This window comes from Macaca nemestrina, chromosome 7, assembly GCF_043159975.1.
Source record: "Macaca nemestrina isolate mMacNem1 chromosome 7, mMacNem.hap1, whole genome shotgun sequence".
Taxonomy (NCBI): domain Eukaryota; kingdom Metazoa; phylum Chordata; class Mammalia; order Primates; family Cercopithecidae; genus Macaca; species Macaca nemestrina.
In genome coordinates, this window is record NC_092131.1 from 49,662,715 (window position 1) to 49,684,450 (window position 21,736).

Genomic DNA, 21,736 nt, shown 5'->3' on the forward strand with positions numbered 1-21,736 from the left:
ATCGATTTGTTCCTTTTGTTGGTGAGTTGTATTCCATTGTATGGCTATGCAACAATTTACTTATCCATTCACTTGTTGATGGAAATTTGGGTTGTTTCAAATTTTTGCCGTGATTTATAAAGCTGCTATATGTAGACATATGTTTTCATTTCTTGGGTAAGTACCCAGAAGTGGAATGACTGGGTCACATGTTTAACTTTTTAAGAAATTGTCAAAAATTTTCCAAAGCGTTAACTCTTCCCTGAATTGAATCAAAAGGAAAACAAAACAACATTTTCCAAAGTAGTTGTACAATTTTGCATTCTCACCAGCAGGCTATGACAGTTCTAGTTCCTCCACATCATCCTCAACCCTTGGTATGGGCAAAGAGAACCTTTGGGATCTGGGATTCTTCTTATTGGAATTTATAAATACAGTCATTTATAACTTAACTATTTGTACATGGACAAATCACTTTACCGCTGTGTCAGTTTTTTTATGTAAAGTGAAAGGTTTAGATTCTAAAATTGTGTTTTTAATGTTTTCATTTCAGTGACATTTAAGAAGTTTCAAATCTATTTTTGAGTGGATAATACCTTCTTTTGGTTCAAAACATAAAGGACACAAATGACTACAATGAAAATTCTCCCACCTCTGTTCCCCAGTTACAGTTTCCCCTTCCCAAAGGCAACCAGTGTTATCAGTTATCTTTCTACAGATACGGTATGCTTTCTCATTCTTTTTTCAGATACATAGCAATCTGTTTTATCAGTGTGCCACAATTTATTTAGGTATCCTGTAGAGATGCCATTTTGGTTAATTCTAATTTTTATGACAAACAGTCCTGCCACTAATAGCCTTGAACATATATTATTATACACATGGCTGAGAATACCTATAGGATAAATTCCTGGAGGTGGAATTACTGGATCAGATATATGTGCATTCTTAATCTCAGTAAATACTGCCAGAATATCCCCCACAAAGGTATTCTAAATTTATACTCACATCAGTACTCAAAAAGTTTCAGAAAATACCATTAGAAGTTTGCATACTTTTTGACTTGGTAGTAATTCCACTCCTATGGATTTATTCTACAGAATGCTGAAGAATGGAAGGTTCAAAGAAATACCTAAAAGTTGGTAACCTAGAATTGATTTTCAGGGAAATGCAAATCAAAACACAATATGATACCACCTCACTCCTGCAAGAATGGTCATAATCAAAAAATTAAAAAAATTAATAGATGTTGGCAAGGATGTGGTAAACAGGGAACACTTTTACACAGCTGATGGGAATGTAAACTAGTACAACCACCATGAAAAACAGTGTGGAGATTCCTTAAAGAACTAAAAGTAGAACTACCATTTGATCCAGTAATCCCAGTACTGGGTATCTACTCAGAGTAAAAGAAGTCATTATATGAAAGATACTTGTACACGCATGTTTATAGCAGCACAATGCACAATTGCAAAAAATATGGAACCAGCCCAAATGTCTATCAGTCAACTAGTGGATAAAGAAACTGTAGTACATACATACTATGGAATACTACTCAGCCATAAAAATGAATGAAATAATGGCATTCGCAGCAACCTGGACGGAATTGGAGACCATTCTTTTTTTTTTTTTTCCTTTTTGGAGACACAGTCTTGCTCTATTGCCCACGTTTGAGTGTGGTGGTGTGATCTTGGCTTGGTGGAACCTCCGCCTTCCAGGTTCAAGTGATTCTCTCACCTGGGCCTCCCAGGTAGCTGGGATTATAGGTATGCATCGCCAAACCTGGCTAATTTTTATTTTAGTATAGACAGGGTTTCACCATGTTGGCCAGGCTGGTCTCGAACTCCTGACCTCAGGTGATCCACCTGCCTCGGCCTCCCAAAGTGCTGGGATTACAGGCGTACACCACTGCAGCAGTCCTGGAGACTTATTCTAAGTGAAGTAATTCAGGAATGGAAAACCAAACATTGTATGTTCTCACTCGTAAGGGGGAGCTAAGCTATGAGGATGCAAAGGCGTAAGAATGATACATTGGACTTTGGGGACTTGGGGGAAGGGGTGGGAGGGGGATGAAGGAAAAAAGACTATACAATGGGTACAGTGTACACTGCTCAGGTGATGAGTGCACCAGAATCTCAGAAATCACCACCAAAGAACTTATTCATGTAACCAACCACCACCTGTTCCCCAAAAACTTATTGGATAAAAAGAAATCCGTGATGGGCTGCCCATGCACATTCATTCCTGGAAACCAAGAGAAAACCTGAGCAATTTGTTACCCTCCAACTGGGACCAAAAAAGTTCTTTAAGGATAATAAATGTATGTTTTGTGTTATAGCAGAAGGGCAACTAGTATAGGGTTTACGAATAAAATACAGGATACCCAGTTAAGTCTGAGGTTTTTGTGTTTGTTTTTTGAGACGGAGTCTTGCTCTCTTGCCAGGCTGGGGTGCAGTGGCACGATCTCAGCTCACTGCAACCTCCTAGTTAAAGCGATTCTCCTGCCTCAGCCTCTCAAGTAGCTGGGATTATAGACACGTGCCACCATACCCAACTAATTTTTGTATTTTTAGTAGAGATGGAGTTTCACCATGTTGGCCAGGATGGTCTCAATCTCCTGACCTTGTGATCTGCCCACCTCGGCCTCCCAAAGTGCTGGGATTACCGGCGTGAGCTACTGTGCCCGGCCTTTTGTTTTTTGGAGATGGAGTCTTGCTCTATTGCCCAGGCTGGAATGCAGTGGCACTATCTTGGCTCACTGCAATCTCCGCATCCCAGGTTCACGTGATTCTCCTGCCTTAGCCTCCCAAGTAACTGGGAATACAGGCATGCACCACCACATTCCACTAATTTTTGTATTTTTTGTAGAGATGAGGTTTTGCCGTGTTGGCCAGGCTGGTCTTGAACTGCTAACCTTAGGTGATCCACCCACCTCAGCCTCCCAAAGTGTTGGGATTACAGGCATGAGCCACCATGCACAGCCTAAGTGTGTTTTAATAAATAACCATTTTTACATGGGACATCTTTATATGAGGAAAGTATCTGTTTTCTGAAATTCACATTTAACTGGGTATCCTGTATTTTTATTTGCTCACTCTGGCAACCCTAAAATGATGGGATTCTTGAATCAGATTGTCTTGCTTAATGTAATTTAGCCTCGAGAAGAAATCCAATTACTTGTACAGAGTAATCATTTATTATATCTATGTGGAAGTTCCTTAAGCTTTTTACAAAAGAACTTTTCAACATGAATTCTGCATGACACAGATTACAAAATGAAGACAGCTTCATAATTATGTTAAGTACAAATACCAAAATTATAAGCACTGCCCTTGTTCTGTTTAAAGAGATACATAATGGAGCTATATGAATAAAAGAAGTTTTTTGTGCTTGTCAACATGGAAAACATTTGATTTTGTAATAAAATTTAAAGAACTAAAAAAATTTCTACTCTTAAGCATGTATTTGTTACAAATTCCTCATTAGGGCGAACTCCATTCTAAGAGTCAACCAACCTTCACTAATGATGGATGTCATCACTTATTGTACTCTTCCTTTAATGTGATAAAAATCTGTGTGTAACCACATGAAAGTAATGGGAAAAGGAGGAACAAGGAGAAAAGGAAAAAAAAGCTCATCAATTTAGGAATATTTTCAGATCAGACTGTTAAACAAATCTACTTTAATACTTTTGAAATGATTTTTTTAAATTACTTTGTGAAAAGAACATTGGCTGGCACGATGGCTCACGCCTATAATCCCAGCACTTTGGAAGGCCGAGGCAGGTGGACCGCTTGAGCCCAGGAATTCGAAGACTAGCCTGGGGAACATGGCGAAACCCCGTCTCTACTAAAAATATAAAAAAATTAACCAGGCAAAGTGGTGAACGCATGTAGTTCCAGCTACTTGGGAGGCTGAGGTGGGAGAATCACCTGAGCCAGGGAAATAGAGGCTGCAATGAGCCATGATCATACCCCTTCACTCCAGGCTGGGTGACAGTAGTCAAACGTAAGACCCTGTCTCAAACAAAAAAATTACCCTAAACACCTCTTTTAAATGTCTGGCTTTAGGCAGGGCGTGGTGGCTCACACCTGTAATCCCAGCACTTTGGGTGGCCAAGGCGGGTGGATCATTTGAGGTCAAGAGTTTGAAACCAGCCTGGCCAACGTGGTGAAACCCTGTCTCTACTAAAAAACAAACGTCTGGCTTTAAGAACTCAGTCATCTAGTAGGGTAGAAACACACATGCACAAGTAAACATCAGGTAAATTGTCACGTAAAATAACACAGACTGAAGAGGGCACTATTCTGGTGGTAGTGAGAAGTCAGCAAAAGCTTCATGGAAAAGTGGCTCTTGAGACAGCTCTGGACAAGCAGGGCTGAGAGTGGTAGGGAACTGCTCAAACCTTAACCACCTGTCCCTTTGCTCCTGTTCCCCTACCACTCTCAGTCCTACTTGACTGGGATCCTGTATCAGGTCTACTCTTGCCTTGTCTCATTACCTGGACCATTTCTACCAATCTCTCCTCCCCCATGTCCTTGGAACACTATACTCTCCATAGCTCTCCTTCTACTTCCCCAGCCAATTCATAATCTTCAATGGAGTTCAGTTATACTGTTGCTTTCTCTGCAAAGCCTTCCCATACCACCCCTGCCTTCAAACTAGTGGGCTCTGTATCATTATCTCACGGCACACCATAACTTCATATGCTTATTATACCTGCACTTACAATTACATGAGTTTGGATAAGCAGAGACTGTAATAAAAAAAATAATAATTACATGAGTTAACTGTTTACATCTATCATATTATTATACCACGATTATACATTCCATGAAGAGAAGGACTTTATTCTGTCTTGTTCACCGTTGTGGCTCCTGGGCCTTAAGCTTATGCCTGGCACATAGAAGATAATAAATCATCAATGAATGAATTCTGTTAATAGGTTTTATATATGGTTGAATATAGCTTTGAATGCTTTCACAATCTTGATAGCTATGTTAAATTACAGGGCTTAAGGCCGGGTGCGGTGGCTCACTTTGGGAGGCTGAGGCGGGCGGATCACGAGGTCAGGAGATTGAGAACATCCTGGCTAACACGGTGAAACCCCATCTCTACTAAAAGTACAAAAAATTAGCCAGGCGTGGTGGTAGGTGCCTGTAGTCCCAGCTACTTGGGAGGCTGAGGCAGGAAAATGGCATGAACCCGGGAGGCGGAGCTTGCAGTGAGTGGAAATCGCACCACTGCATTCCAGCCTGGGCAACAGAGCAAGACTCTGTCTCAAAAAAAAAAAAAAAAAAAATTACAGGGCTTATAAGAAAAGAAAGGTATATAAGCAAATTAACTGGGCAATCCACATAGATTTTCATAACTTAAAGCAATTTCATAGAAGGCATAGTATGTAGTAGTCTTTTAATATGCTAAGTGCAACCATCTTTCTTACTGAAAGAGAAGAAAACTAGAAATTTAACACAAAATAACAAATAATAAAAGCACACAATGGCCAGCTGGGCACAATGACTCACGCCTATAATCCTTGCACTTTGGGAGGCCGAGGCAGAAGGATCGCTTAAGCCCAGGAGTTCAACACCAGCCTGGGCAACATAGCAAGACCCTGTCTCTACAAAACATTTAAAAATTAGCCAGGTGTCATGGTGCATGCCTGCAGTCCCAGCTACTCAGGAGGCTGAGGTGGGAGGATCGCTTCAGCCCAGGAGGTCAAGGCTGAAGTGAGCTGTGTTCACACCACTGCACTCCAACCTAGGTGACAGAGCAAGACCCTGTTTCAAAAATTGAAATAAATAAAAGCATGCAATGCAATATTAAAACAGAAAGCTCCATCATCTTTTAAATAACAATTTTATAGATGGCAACTTCCATTATATTAGAGTGTCTTTATAATTTTACTTTTTTTTTTTTAGACAAAGTCTTGCTTTGTCATCAGGTTGGAGTGCAGTGGCACGATCTGGGCTCACTGCAACCTTCATCTCCCGGATTCAAGTGATTCTTCTGCCTCAGCCTCCTGGGTAGCTGGGATTACAAGCGCATGCCACCACGCCCAGCTAATTTTTGTATTTTTAGCAGAGTCGGGGTTTCACCATGTTGATCAGGATGGTCTCGATCTCTTGACCTTGTGATCCACCTGCCTCGGCCTCCCAAGGTGCTGGGATTACAGGTGTGAGCCACCGCACCCGGCCTATATTTTTTACCTTCTTAGTCACATGTAAGAGGTATCTATTCAAAGTTTACCTAAACTCAAAATATATTCAATATTTGAAATGTCATACTTAGTCAATATTCACTTAATTTCATAATCCTTTCCAGCTTCCAGATAAAAGGATTTTAACAGTGTGTATCTATTCAATGAATACACAGTTTTGTTCTCTGTAGCAACATCCCAATACTTCATGACCAAATTTGTATCAATTAGAAGGGACAGTACTCAAGCTGATAACTTATTTATCTCACATTTATTGAATTGCTACAGAAGGAAATCATTAAAATATTTAATGTATAAATCTAAGGTTGCCTCCTAGGTCCAGCTGGATTTAAATGACACTTTTTTTTTCATTTTTATAATTAGTAGAAATATTTTATTGTAAAGGCTGAAGAATATACTAAAATGCTTGGTTTTGTGACATCTGATTTTCCAACTGTAAGTTATTAGCACTTAGGAAAAAAGCAATCACTTAAAATAAAACTAAAAGTATAAAGCCTATGTTTAAAACATGGCCTTTATTAATACTGCCCACTGAGCTCCATTTTTATTTTACATTGAAATACTTCTGCTTTGCAAAGAAAAGACAGAAAAGTGCATTTTACAAGAGTACTTTTTTTGTTTTTAATTCTCTGAGAAAATGGAATCTGAATCACAAGTTCACAATGTGGTAAAATGAAATTAAGAAACAATGATTTCAGTAATGCTATGCCATCACTAGTGTTTAGCTCTGACTTCTTGTAAATCAGATCCTGATATACAGTCTAGAGCATCTAGGTTATTATTCTACAGCATATTAAACACAGAAAAGGAGGTTTTAAAAAAAAAAACCCCTTTCAATGTACAAACATGAATTTAAAAATTGCTTTTAAAAAATCACCTTTTTACATAATGTATATGCAAAACTGCTTTAAATACATGATTTTGGAAGAATTATTTACAAAATGTATCAGTCTGTGGAACAATTCACAGACAAAGCATACATAGTTGCTTTACTTAGTTGTTGCATCTCAACTTTGGGAGATATAAATTCATTCGGCAGTATAGCAAACATAAAAACTGTGACAAAGTATCTTAAGGGCAACCAAAAATTTGATCCTCAAAACAGTTTAAATACTAGGACTGCCAAAGTTTCTAAACAAGGACATACTTTAATGATCCAGATGCCCATTTATAGTTCTATACTGTTTGACGGACTGAGACAGACTCCCTTTAACACAGGCAAGGCTGCAGGATGCAACCTCCTGTAAAAAGGACAGCTGAGAGCTATTGTCATCCAAAGAGTGAATTAACCTAGAATTTTCTTTTTTTCAATTTTATTAATATTTTAAAAAATACATAAAAATACAACATCCAATGTCTGAATAAATATATTTAACAAGTTGCAAGATAATACCTTATTTTACACAAAATTTTCAGCTTTAGAAATCTTGTTAAATAACTTCATTGTTGTTATATATTTCATTTTTGTCTTTTTGTAACAAAATAAAAACTCTGAAATTACATAGAAAAAAGACAAAATATTTTTGTCAAGGGATAAGATAGTCCACTGAAAACTTATTCACAATTCCACTGTAAACATTAATAAACATTAAAATATTTGCATAATTGTGTGCTCAAAAATCCTATAAAAAGTGGAAGACTTATTACAACTGTAGTTTTCAGTCAACTACACTTCCTTTCACAATTTATTTTGTCCCATTTACACCTTTAATCCTGGGCACACTGCTGAACATATACTTTGGCAGTTCTAAATAGCAAGTGCTTCCACAAAAATAAAAAACACAACAATAATGAAAAAAACACAACATAAACCCCCTACTCACCAAGTGTTCAAATACATCTTAGTGAAAGTGCAGCAGTAACTATTCAGCTGGGTAATATTTTGATGTTTATCATGTGCACTTGCTTGTCTATGATTTCTATAACACCTGAAAGCTTTATTATACAAATTCAAATTTGCTAAGTGCCCTTTGTTCTATATCACAACAAATGAAAAAAAAAGTAAAGAGGAAAAATTATGACAAATATGGCAGGCTGCTTAACCTTCACTTATTAATCAGCTTATTTTTTGCAACAAGAAAAAAGAAGAGAGAGGGGAATAGATACAATCCGGCCTGGAAAAGTATACAGGATATACTTAGCAATGTCAAACCAGTTGAGTGCTTTCTGTGGTTGTAATTCAGGGTCTGGGGATTTATGTCCATGGCAGCAAACTGCTGGGAAGGTAGAGAAAATGTTTATCACCTGCATTCTACAGCAAGTACATTTTGTGGGGGAGATGATGATGAGGGACTCATTCCAGTGTCTGATGAAGCAGATGACATGGAGGCTCCCGCATGAGACACTGTGGAATCAAAACAACTATGTTAGATCCAAAAACTGTTACACAAAGATACCTAGCTAACAGCAAATTAGAAATAAAATTCTTCTTAACATTATTCACCTTAATCACAGGCCTCTTATATGTCACATGAAGGAGTAACAAATTGTCAGCAAAAATTTTGTTTGGCTCAATTAAGTATAGTCTTTGGTCAGTTAAGTACTACTCAACACTTTAAAAGACATCATAAAATATAAGGATTAAAGAGACAAAAACTCTTAAACCTCTAGTTGGGGGATCCCCTGAAGGAACTTAGCTCAATCAGAAACAAGGTCAACCTGAGATAAACACAGAACCATAGGGAATTTCTGCTTTATCTATGGGTCATAGGACCATAAAAGAATTAACTTAACTCAGAGGATTTCCTCTGACAGGTATCAGAATCATGGAGATCAGGACGGAAGTAATGTGTGATAAGCAAAAAGTCCTCAAATGGTTTTAATGTAATTTTCTCCAGGAGGACATAACACAGATTAGGGATCAGTACTTTGAGCATTAGATGTTTTGCCACTTTTTAAGTTCTTTGCTTTTATTTTCTCTTTCCTTGCAAAACTCTTGTCTTCTGCCAATCTTTCCCTGATTGTTCCTATTTTATTTGAAGTTTTAATTTTTGTTTATTTAAGTGTCATTACAACTTCTGGGGCTCAAGCGACACTCCCGCATCAGCCTTCCAAGTAGCTGAGACTATGGGTGCACGCCACTGCACCCAGCTAAATTTTTAATTTTTTGTAGAGACGGGATTTTGCTATGTTGCCCAGGCTGGTCTCCAATTCCTGGGCTCAAGCCATCCTCCTGCTCCAGCCTCCTAAATGCTGGAATTATAAGCGTGAGCCCCATGCCCAGGCAACAAATTCTTATATATATGCCAGAAATCACTCAAATCTCAGTTTAATAACTCATTATGAAAACCTAAGCAAATAAAAATGGGGAAAAGACTATAATAAGCTGGGCATGTTGGCTCATGCCTATAATCTCAGTACTTTAGGAGGCCAAAGCAAGAGGACTGCTTTAGAACAGGGGTTCGAGACCAGCCTGAACCACATAGTGAGAATGTGTCTCTACAAAAAAAACTAAAAAGTTAGCTGGGTGTGGTGGCAGGCAACAGTGGTCCAGGCACCTGTGATACCAGTAACTTGGGAGGCTGAGGTGGTAGGGTCGCTTGAGCCCAGGAGTCTGATGCTGCAGTAAGCAGTGATCACGCCACTGCACTCCAGTCTGGGTGACAGACTGTCCCCCTGCCCCCCAAAAAAAGATGGTAATAAAAAAATCTTTTTGGCCGGGCGCTGTGGCTCACGCCTGTAATCCCAACACTTTGGGAGGTCGAGGTGGGTGGATTACTAGGGGTCAGGAGTTGGAGACCAGCCTGGTCAACATGGTGAAACCCCATCTCTACTAAAAATACAAAAATTAGCCAGGCATGGTAGCAGGCACCTGTAATCCCAGCTACTCGGGAGGCTGAGGCAGGAGAATGGCTTGAACCCAGGAGGCGGAGGTTGCAGTGAGCTGAGATCCGGCCACTGCACCCCAGCCTGGGCGACAGAGCAAGACTCTGTCTCAAAAAAAAAAAAAAAAAAAAATTCTAATTGTCTGAAATGTATGTCACCTTTAGGAAACTGACCCCAGAGCAGTGGTGGGTTCTCTGAAGAAATTTTAATTTGCTAATTTGTTCTTTTCGTCTTTTGATATTCAAAAGTTCTGTAAATACATCTTGGTATTTACAGCTTTTAAAAGAAAAGGATGAACATGAGAGTCTGATCTCTTTCCATTTGCTCCACCCTGTTCCTATTTGTAGGAATTAAAAACTGCTGGACTTGGAGCACAATGGTCAAGACCACACATGACAGGTCACTCTACCACAAAGTCATCCTCTAAATCTCTACTAGAGGCGGAAAACTTCTCTCAACATGATGAACTCTATCAGGTAATTTACCTTTTATTTGTTTTTTAAGAGATATCCCTTCTGGAGCTTTCCCCTCCTGTTCCATCCTACTCCTGAATAGTTGCTTTCTAGGTCTGCTATGCAGTGGTCATCCTACAGCTTCCATTCACCATCACCTTCAGATATTCCTTCTCTATTTTCCTACGTAGGATTCCTTGTTTGCCAGATCCCATGTCTTCTTAGCTTGGCTTCTAGTGTCTAGTACTACCACTGAGAAATCAGACTTAAGACTCTTGATGCTGTTCTGAGATCCATTTCTTTTTATATATGTATCTTTATATGGTAAATTTTTTGAATCTACTTTTTGTTTTTTTTTGAGGCAGAGTCTCACTCTGTCACCCAGGCTGGAGTGCACTGGCGCGATCTCAGCGCTCACAGCAGCCTCTGCTTCCGGGTTCAAGTGATTCTCAAACCTCAGCCTCCTGAGTGGCTGGGATTACAGGCATCTGCCACCACGCCCAGCTGACTTTTGTAGTTTTAGTAGAGATGGGGTTTTGTCATGTTGGCCAGGTTCGTCTTAAACTCCCGGCCTCCAGTGATCTACCTGCCTCTGCCTCCCAAAATGCTGGGATTACAGGCATGAGCCACCATGCCAGGCCTAGAATCTACTCTTTATCCACAGGATTCTGAAATTTCATATGCTTTGGTGATTTTCACCCCCATTATTTATAGAGGGCACAGTGAGTCCTTTCAGTTTTCTAACTCACATCCTTCAGTTCTAGAATTTTAAAACTATTTCTCTGATGACAACTTCCTCTTGTTTATTCAACTCTCCTTCTAGAAATTCTATGATTCAGAAGTTGGAGCTCCTCACCAATTTCCATATTTCTATTATTTCTTCTCTCCTATTGTCTTTTTGACCCTCTAGTGGAATTTCTTCGGCTTTACTGCCTTATTAATTTTTCTAAATTCCTGCTATCATATTTTAAAGATATCCTTCTTGTTCTCTCAATTTTTAAAATAGTTACTATGCTTTTGTTTCAAGGTAGCAGTATCTTTCCCTTTACCTCTGGATACAAATCGAACATCCCTAATCCCAAAATCCAAAATCTGAAACTTTTGAGCATCAATGTGATGCCACAAGTGGAAAATTCCACACATAAGCACTTACCACAAACTTTGTTTCATGCACAAAATTATTTAAAGTATTATATAAAATTACCTTCAGGCTATGTGTATCAAGTGTCTATGAAACATAAATGAATTTTGTGTTTAGACCTGGGTCCCATTACCAAGATATTTCATTATGTACAAATATTCCAAAATCTGAAAAAATAAAAAACCCAAACACTTCTAGACCCAAGCATTTCAAATAAAGGATACTCAACTTGGATTAACTATTAAGAATAGTTGTGTGTGTTTTTTTTTTAAATATGGTATATTATCTGTTTTTTTCCAGTTCCTTTTTTTTAACTTTGGCTTCTGCCTTTATGTAGGGGTTTTCCTCAAATGTCTGGTCATGTGGCTTCCATATTTAACATTAAAAAGCTGACTGAAAGCTGTGTATGAGCATCAGGGCTTTTAAATATGGACAGTACACATGTAGTGATTGGCAAGGATCTTGATTTTTGTTTCAGGAATATCCAAATAGTAGGTAATTTTTCTTGGGCTGGTCATTTTCTTTAGAAGAATCTTCCAGTCTCCTCCCAGGAATAAGCATAAGCTTGGCTGCCAGCTTTCAGGAAGCCAAAAGGACTAGGCCTCTTCTAACGAAGAGGCACAGCAATCTAACTATTCAGTATGCAAACTTTCACTCCATCCACTATTTTGGCTTAGCACTTAATCATTACCCTCAGCTGTGGCTGGTGCCCCCAAGTCTACAAGCCTACTGATTTCCTCATTCTCTGTTAAGTTAATCTATTTTCTGCTTGAGTTGGGGGTGAGGTAGACTTGCTTCACTGATGGGAAGAGGAGATCCAATTTCTCCTTTCATTTTCAACCAATCCCATTTCTCAGCATTGTCCCATATCCCTTCTGAGGGCTTTTCTGGGGTTACATGGTATGAATTGTCTTCCTTCTTGTTGTTTTGTCTCACTATGAGGACAAGCAAGCTTAGTTTCAGCAGTATCTCATCTGCTAGGAGAGTTACAGTAGTCCATCAGTTATGCAGCTTCCAAAAGATATACTGTTGACATTTCTTGTCTGCTGTGGTCATTCTCTCGTCCTTTTGAGTTTAGGGCTCTTAATTTCCTTTACTGTTATTTTAACAGGGCTTGGGGATGGATTGTATATGGATATGTTCATGTTTAACTAGAAGTTAATCCTATAACCCCCGAAGGGCTAGCTCAGACACTACTCCCTCTCTGTGATTGCTCCAAAGTAACCTCTCCTTCCACTAACTCCTATACTTGCTAATATCATTCTTAGGGCACACATTGTTCCACTAGATGTTAAGATCTCTGAGATGAAAATCTGTGTCTAACTCATTTCTGCACTTCCACCACCTGGCAGTGCCTGGCGCACAGCACATGCTCATTAAAGTTGCTGGGTGGCACTATCTTATCTTTTAGTTGTTTAGGGAATGATTTCTAATCCCAACAAGATAATTTCCTTGAGAATAAGCCTTATGATTCATTCATTTTGGTGAACCCCATAATAAATACAGTGCCTATTAATAGGTGCCAATAAATGTTTGAGCAAAGAGTGAATTTCAGAAGGAGTATGCTCTACCTGAGAATCCATCACATTTAGTACAACCACACATTTTGAAAGACAGTTCATACTCCCTTTTAAGGGTGTCATTCTGATTAACTCAGTTGCTGACCTACTCCTTTCAACAAAAGAAAACACTAGGAATTTAAAAACAGCAATTAATGAATGTGTGCTATATTCAATGAGTATCAAATTTAAATCTTCTAAAATGATAGGATATAGTTTTGAAATATAAGAGGAGAAAAATTATAATAAAATTACCTTCCCTGTCTTTCTTTTTTAATCTTTTTCTCCTCCTGTCTATGGTTGCAACTTCAGACTTCAAAGACATATAGTATTTTCTGATTTCCTGTAGTTTTTCTTGGAGAAATGAGATTCTCTCCGTACTGTTCATATTATCTAATTCATCTAAAAGGGGGAGAAAAAGTTAATTTGCATTTTAAAATAATTCTTTGAGAAAAATGATGGCAGTTCTATCAAACAGAATCTAACTCATAAATCAACAAAAGCTTTAGTTTATTAAAACCTAGTACAGTAAGCTAAATAAGATTGTAAACAGGGAAGATGTGAATTAAATTCATGATTAAGAATTATTTTTAGATCCCAAATGTTCTATACTAAACATTTATTACTTAAATGATCAGAAAAACATAAGAAAACATCAACACAAACCAACCCTGACCTATCTATAATTATAGTTATCAGAATAGTTTCCCTGTATTGGCATTTTCTTCACTACTACTAGTTATACAGTAGTTAGTGCTACAAAGGGCACTTCAGTTTCACTGATTTATATAAATCATACATGTCTTCTTAATGGAGACCTTCCTGTAAGTCAGTATTTATCAAGTTAATTTTATGAAAAGACACAGATTTATACTTAAGACAACATGTAGTGATTATTGCTAAGGCAATATTTGGAATATCTAAATAGTTAATCATTATTCCTTATTAACATTAATCCAAGTTGATATTTTAAGATATATTCCACTTTACGGTATTCATTTATCAAGTTTTCAATAAGCTTCTTACTGAGTTGAAAGCTCCATTTATATGTCCTAGGGGATGAATTTGGATGTTTTTCTCTGTGTTTATCTTTCTCTCCATCTTTGATGTGTGGGGATATTCTTGCAGGAGATCGTGCAAGTTTCTGTGGCTTAGATACATTAAGATGCTTTACTGGGGTACATTTACTTGAATTGTCTAGGACAGGAAGATCTTCACTATCACTGCTTTGTCCTATAAATAATGAAAAAGGTTAACTCAGATTATAAATGATAAAATTCTTAAATATCAAAATGCAACAGACCTAACAATTACATTTCTTGGTATCCTACCTACAGAAATATGTGCACAAATGCACAAAGTTTATAACAGTATAAAAAAAAAAACAAAACCTAAATGCTCACCAACAGAGAAATGGTTAAAAATGATAAACTTTTTAATACTTTCCTAAAGTTGTTAAAAAGAATGAGCTAGAGTTCATAAGAATAAAAATGGCAAAATATCTAGTATAATACTGTTAAATGAAAATGCAAAGTTATAAAACAATATAGTATTGCTCCATTTATGTTTAAAACAAGCCAACAAACTGCTAAAAATACTAACACTATAAGACTAAAGCTAGCATTGAATAACACCAACCTGTTCCATTCTTTTCATTTTTGGCTGCAGCATTTGTTCGCTTTGGGGTACGCTTTTGCTTTTTTGCCATTAATCCACTATTGCCATCACTTGGTCTTTTCTGACCTGAAATAAGGTGAAAAAGGGAACGTGAAAAAAAAAAAAAAAACCCAAGAGGAAGTATATTTATTCAACAGACTACACTGACATTTCTTTTTTTAAGAAGAGAGAAAAGAAAAAGAAACTACTTTACAGATCAACAGTACCTAAAACTCAACAGTTTTAATTTTTGGTTTTCATATAAACACTAACTTTTCCCTAGAAAGTCCTTACCCTTCTCTCTGCTCTCTCTCTCTTGTACAATTATACTACAGGTACCAGAGGCAACATTAGTTTCAAATCCATTTGCCGATTCCCTCTCACAGAGACCTTCTTGAGATTCTTCAGCAATACTATCAACTTCAATCGTTATATCACTCTCACTTTTTACGCTTCGAGACTCATCTTGACTAAGAGTAAGTGGTGAAGCTACTGAAAAGTTATGTTGGACTACAGGAGGTAGGGCAGGTGGAATAGAAACAAGAGAATTAGACTCAGAGCTTTCAACTGCTACATCCTCAATGCTGGTCTTATCCTTTTCATCCAAATCATCCAAATCTACTTCATGGCAAACCAAGGTTTCAGGCCCAATCAGAGGCATTGCATCCTCATCTTCTTTTAGTGGAATATTTACAGTTTCTTCAGCTGGACTATCAAATCTTTCATTAGTCAGTTGTTGGATGCATTGGTTTGACTCTGCTATCAATGATGGCATTCCTTCATTTTCTCTTTCAAAGTGCTGTTCAAAATTTAACTTTTTCATTCCCTCAGATCCAATACAATCACTGGTCCTTTCTTGAGATACAGTAGTTGTCATTTCCATTCCATTCTCAATTCTTATTTTTTTCTCTGGTGATGATTGTCCTAGTATTTTCCGTTTCAACTTCTTTTCTTTCACACATTGGTCAATTTCATCTTCTGTAGCAGAAGAGAAGTTTTTATTATCTAATGAAGACAATTCAAGACTACGAGCCTCTATATGAGGTTCACTTCCTGCTTCATTCTGGCCAAATGATGAAATCTTTATAATTTCTAAAGAAAGATCTTTTGTCTTGCTTCGTCTTCCCTTTCCTTTTGGAGATTTTTCGGCTTCTTTCTTAACTTCTTCTGCTTGTTCCATTTTGTTTCCAAAAATCTGTACTATTTGTTCATTCTCTCCAACTTCTAACTTCAGGGTTTCTAAAGGCTGCAGCTGAGTCCTATCATTTTCTTTTAATATGTGTGCAGAAATCTTTGGATTTTCTTCATCTAGCTTATCATCATTCAAATTTTCATTTTTTTCTAGTTCATCTTTAAGAGAAAGTTCTTCATTTATTAGATTCTTTTCTAAAGCATCTTCTGTTTCACTATCAGATGAACAAGAGTCTGTAAGAGGAAATATTATTATATTATGCAGGTTTTTATATTACCAATGTAATTTTATAATAAAAATCTTACCAAAAATAACAATAAAAATATTAATCATGTACCTCTGAATACCTCCCTGTAGAAAGTTCTGATATAAAACAAATCATAACATTTGTGCCAAGAATTTGAGGGGGAGGGGAAACTACATTAAGCGCCAAGTAAAAATATATTATATTGCGTATTACTAACTCAAATCTACATGAAAAGCTATTTTGCAATATTCCCCAGTATCATATTTAGGTACAAGAGTCCTTAAAAAAACATCAAAGGATCAGTACCTAGACATCCTAGACATGAAGTTAATTTGTTAAGTGGTTTGAGATAGTATCTAGGAGGGACATGTGATGGGCATTTTGTATCCTAAGAAAGGAATATGACATTCTACTTAAAATAATTGTGGAAAGAAAAGTTTTTTTTCTTTCCTTTCCTTTTCTTTCTTTTTTCTTTTTAAGACACAGTCTCACTCGGTCGCCCAGGCTGGAGTGCAGTGGCGTGATCTTGGCTCACTGCAAGCTCTGCCTCCCAGGTTCATGCCATTCTCCTGCCTCAGCCTCCTGAGGAGCTGGGATAGGCACGGGCCACCACGCCCGGCTAATTTTTGTATTTTTAGTAGAGACGGGGTTTTGTCATGTTGGCCAGGCTGGTCTCAAACTCCTGACCTCAAGTGATCCGCCTGTGTCAGCCTCCCAAAGTGCTGGGATTACAGGCATGAGCCATGGCGCCCAGCAAGAAAAGTTTTTAAAATGGGCAACTGGACTCAAAACTTTAAATATTCTTAACAAACAAGAAAGTACAGGAAACAAAAATTATTCCCTGTAAGTAAGGGAACTTGTAAAATAATAAAGTAGGGTTCTAAGACTGTATAGGATCTAAAAAATATAAAAATCTTGTCCACATGGTGCTCATATCCTCAAGAAGTTCAAAACTGCAAAAATGAATTTTTAAGTGAAAAGGTGTATACAATTTTATTTTGTGGTTTTATCATAAACAGAATGTAGAATTCATTTTCATGTTTTAAAAAATCCCTTTCAGTGGTAGTTTAATAAGGCTGGTATGTAGTTTTGTAGACTGGACACTAAACACAGTTATGCCGTCTAGGTACCTTTCACTTTGTGGACATCTTTCGTTTGTCAGCAGATGGCAGTAAAGAGGAAGGATGTCCTTTTATAATTTGCACACAAGCACCACAGGTACTAATAGCAAACATGTAGTTCAGTATAGCTTTTTTCTTGAAAGAAGAGAAATTTTTATGTAAGACAACCATTTAAAATTTCTTTTTTCGGGTCTGGGCACAGTGGCTCATGCCTGTAATTCCAGCACTTTAGGAGGCTGAGGCGGGTAGATCACTTGAAGTCAAGAGTGCGAGACCAGCCTGGTTAACATAGTAAAACCCTGTTGCTACTAAAAATACAAAAATCAGCCAGGTATGGTGGTGCACACCTGTGGTCCCAGCTACTTGGGAGGCTGAGGCGGGAAAACTGCTTGAACCCAGGAGGTGGAGGTTGCAGGGAGCTGAGATTGCGCCACTACACTCCAGCCTGGGTGACAGAGTGAGGTAGGGTCTCGCTCTGCTACCCAGGGTGGAGTGCAATGCTATGATTACACTTGCTGTAGCCTTGACCTCCCAGAGTCAAGCAATCCTCCCACCTCAGCCTTCTGAGTAGCTGGGACCACAGGTGCACACCACCACGCCGGGCTAAATTTTTAAATTTTTTTCGTAAAGATGGAGTCTCACTATATTGTCATGGCTGGTCTGGAACTCCTGGGCTCAAGTGATCCTTCTGCCTCAGCCTCCCAAGGTGCTGGATTACAGGCATGAACCACTGCGCTCAGCCTATAATTTCTTAATTACATTTAAAAGTATACAGAGGTAGAAAAGTGGGGAAAATGAGTACAAGCAGAATAAAATATGTTCACCTATACTCATTATAAAACATGCCTGTACCACAATAGTCTGTGTTCTCTTAGAACCACATTTCAGCTTTGCTGAAAGATCCGAGGTGAACAGCACTGAATTTATAGGAGACACTGGTACAGGCTTTGAGGGAAAGTGTAGCACACATTAGGATGCATGGATTGTCAATTCACCTTCTATTAAAATATATTATTTTTAAGATATTTATGAGAAAAAGTACTCCTAAATGAAAACATCACTAAATTTCAAATAAAAATGATACAGCAAAATATTTTCTTCAAATCAAATTTTATAGTTTCAATCATATGAGATTAAAAACCTAGGTGATTTACAGGTTGAACACCCCTAGTCCAAAAACCTGAAATCCAAAATGCTCCAAATTCCAAACTTTTTGGGCACCAACATGATGCCCCAAGTAGAAAATTCCACACCTGACCTCATGGGACAGACTGCATCCAAACACAGGTGCACAACTGTCTTCGGCAGCCCCAGGCTAGTGTACAGGTAACCTTTTAATGAAAACACAGCATCGTAGGTGGAGATTGAAAGCCTGCTGTTTGTTGTCAGTGTTGTTTAGCAGCCAATACAGATATTCTGATGATGCTACCTCGCTGCTTAGTTTCCTCACACACACTATTTTTCCACTGTATTAATTGTAAGTCATATATTTTACTGTTATGTAATTATGTGTAAGAAAATTACTTATCAGTAGGTGGCATATAAATTCAGAGTCAAGAATAACAGTGATGCCAAACAATCACAGACTGTTCACATGAGTGGCTGAGACAGTTATACCTTTGATTTCTGATGGTTCAAAGTACACAATCTTTATTTCATGAACAAAACTATTAAAAATATGGTATAAAATTACTTTCAGGCTATGTGTATAAGGTGTGTATGAAGCACTAATTGTCATGTTTAGACTTGGGTCCTATCCCCAGGATAGCTCATTATGTACATGCAATATTCAAAAATAATAAAAAAAAAAAATCCAAAAATCCAAAACACTTCTAGTCCCAAGCATTTTGGGCAAGGGATACTCAACCTGTACTGTGAATATTTCACACAATGGAAGTTTTATTATTTATGTTATTTTTTTTTTAAAGTCAGCCATCCTCAAAATCGAGCACCTTCCATTCCATTTGACAGAGGTGAGCTGTCTGGTATACTGCTGCGAGCACTTCTGGTACCTGATTTTCCTTCACTGTTTGCTGTCTTAGATAAGCCATACGGCATGTTTGATGAAAGGGTTGATTTTAAAGGAGGTCGTCCCCGTTTTGACTTCTGCCTCTCCTCATCTCTCTTTTCGTCCTTTTCACTATCTTCTTTATTCTGGGCAACAACAACAAAATGTATGAGAAGGGCCAATGCTTTATGAAAAATGAACATTCTACTTATCCAAAGAAAACTACATCTCAAAAAAGGTTTGATATTTTATATGTCACTTCCTAGTCTGTGCTTATAGAAGGATCAAGAGTTTTCTGGCTGGTCTGAGAGGTTATCGGCACTTATTAACATTAGTGTCACTGAAATTGGTATATAATCCTCCACTTCTGAATTTCTAACGTATTTTGTATTTACATAAATACAATATTGTACAATTTGTAATACTGGAATTATATTGTGATGGTCAGCATTAGAAGGCTATACAACCATTCAGCACTCCCCACTGTTCCCTACTATCCCCTGCAGAAAGGAAAGATACCTATCATCCAGTAGACAAAACCATGGGCAAATCTCTACAGCAAAGCTTGACAACTGAGGGTGTGGGTGAGGGTACAACTGGCCAGTATATATGTGTTTTAAAATTTTAGTATTGGCTTCTAGCATTTAAAAGTCAAATTTCACATTTTAAGAAATATAGTGGTCTTGAAAAATCCTAAAATCTGGCAACCCTGGGTCTGCATTCCCACAGCAGAGTGGTTAGTTCCATTCTGTCTAAATGAGGAATGTGTCCTCTCATTTCTCACGGTTAGTCCTACTTTATCCTTCTCCTATAAAGCCTCTACTGGAATATGAGTTTGAAAGTCATGTCCTAAGGGTTGCTGGTTTTCACCTTTGCCGAAACAATGTGGTAATGTGTTACTTTTAAGCTCCTGGGTTATAAAGAAAAAATCACAATTAACTTTCAAGAATCAAGATTTTTTTTTTTTTTTTTTGAGACAGAGTCTTGCTCTGTTGCCCAGGCTGGAGTGCAGTGGCGCGATATCGGCTCACTGCAAGCTCCGCCTCCCGGGTTCACGCCATTCTCCTGCCTCAGCCTTCTGAGTAGCTGGGACTACAGGTGCCTACCACCACGCCTGGCTAATTTTTTGTATTTTTAGTAGAGACGGAGTTTCACTGTGTTAGCCAGGATGGTCTTGATCTCCTGACCTCGTGATCTGCCCGCCTCAGACTCCCAAAGTGCTGGGATTACAGGCGTGAGCCACCACACCCGGCCAAGATGATTATTACAATAAGAAGATTTATTAGACAAACACAATATTGTATATGCATATTACTAAGCAAAAGAAGCCAATCTAAAAAGGCTATATGGTGTATGATTCCAATTATATGATATTCTCGAAATGGAAAAAACGATGGAGAGAGTAAAATGTCAGTAGTTGTCAGGGGTTGGGGTGGGGGTAAGAATAAACAGAACATAAAGGACTTTTAGGGCAGTAAAGTTACTCTATATGATACTATAGTGGTGGATCCATGTCATTATATATTTGTCAAAATCCATAGAATACACACCACCAACAGTGAACCCTAATGTAAACGATGTACTCTGGGTGACAATAATGTGTCAATGTAGGCATATCAGTTGTAACAAATACCCCACTCTGGTGGGGGATGTTGATAATTTGGGAAGACTATGCATGTATGGGGCAGAGACTATGCATGTATATGGAAGGTCTATATACCTTGTTCTCAATCTTGGTATAAACCTAAAACTAAGAAGTCTTAAAAAACACACAATACAATTTGAATAATTCCTATACATATTATAAGGGACATAAATCTACAAACATACTTTTGCTTTTTTCTTCTGTTTTTTCTTTGGTCCACCTTTGTCCAAAGGCCAGATTATCCTGTCAGCCTTCACCCACTCATCATACCTTAAAAAAAAAAAAAAAAAAAAAGAATATGTACAAACTTTATAAATTATAACCTTTTTGAAATGTTTTCACCAAACAAAAACAACAGTGAGACAGACTAAATAGTTTGTTCTTAGTGTTGGCAAGAATATGAAGGGCACAGGGGCTGGTTTGCTGGTAACATGTGCCAGTAACTGTACTAGGTATTTTGCATAACCACTAGGGAAAGGCAAGAGGATTTAAGAGTTAACAGGTTTAGAAGGAGGTCTTGGAAAGCAAACTCTAGATTCAAGACAATCTGAACTGCTTTGTTTTCTACAGCTTTTACAGACCTGAGCTTATAATCAGATTCTGCACTAGAATTCGCTCTATTGAATGAATAATAGAAAGCTAGTCAGATAAATTCAGATTTGCAAGGTGATCAGTTTCAGGTTATTTTATG

General features: G+C 37.8%; 2 protein-coding genes across 6 annotated transcripts in view; one reads left to right on the plus strand and one right to left on the minus strand.

Moving 5' to 3' along the window:
• LOC105473619 (translocase of inner mitochondrial membrane 9) overlaps window positions 1–21,736 on the plus strand; it is a 61,602-nt gene that overhangs the window by 34,909 nt on the left and 4,957 nt on the right. Inside the window, exons 8-9 of one of the 2 annotated variants that reach the window (XR_011625839.1) lie at window positions 533–702; window positions 10,372–10,500. The gene's annotated coding sequence lies outside the window, so the exon portion shown is untranslated. Of the gene's footprint in view, window positions 1–532; window positions 703–10,371; window positions 10,548–21,736 lie in introns of those variants that run through there. The other variant, XR_011625838.1, reaches the window with a different exon arrangement.
• Window positions 6,696–21,736, minus strand: part of LOC105473622 (AT-rich interaction domain 4A) — a 75,608-nt gene continuing 60,567 nt past the window's right edge. For 3 of the 4 annotated variants that reach the window (XM_011727489.2, XM_011727490.2, XM_071100105.1), the window contains 7 exons: window positions 21,231–21,315; window positions 19,345–19,546; window positions 15,127–16,257; window positions 14,815–14,919; window positions 14,203–14,409; window positions 13,432–13,578; window positions 6,696–8,543 (listed from right to left, as the gene is read on the minus strand). In XM_011727489.2, coding sequence (XP_011725791.1) covers window positions 8,440–8,543; window positions 13,432–13,578; window positions 14,203–14,409; window positions 14,815–14,919; window positions 15,127–16,257; window positions 19,345–19,546; window positions 21,231–21,315 — 1,981 coding nt within the window. In that variant the 3' untranslated portion in view covers window positions 6,696–8,439. The remainder of the gene's footprint in view (window positions 8,544–13,431; window positions 13,579–14,202; window positions 14,410–14,814; window positions 14,920–15,126; window positions 16,258–19,344; window positions 19,547–21,230; window positions 21,316–21,736) is intronic. The other variant, XM_011727491.2, reaches the window with a different exon arrangement.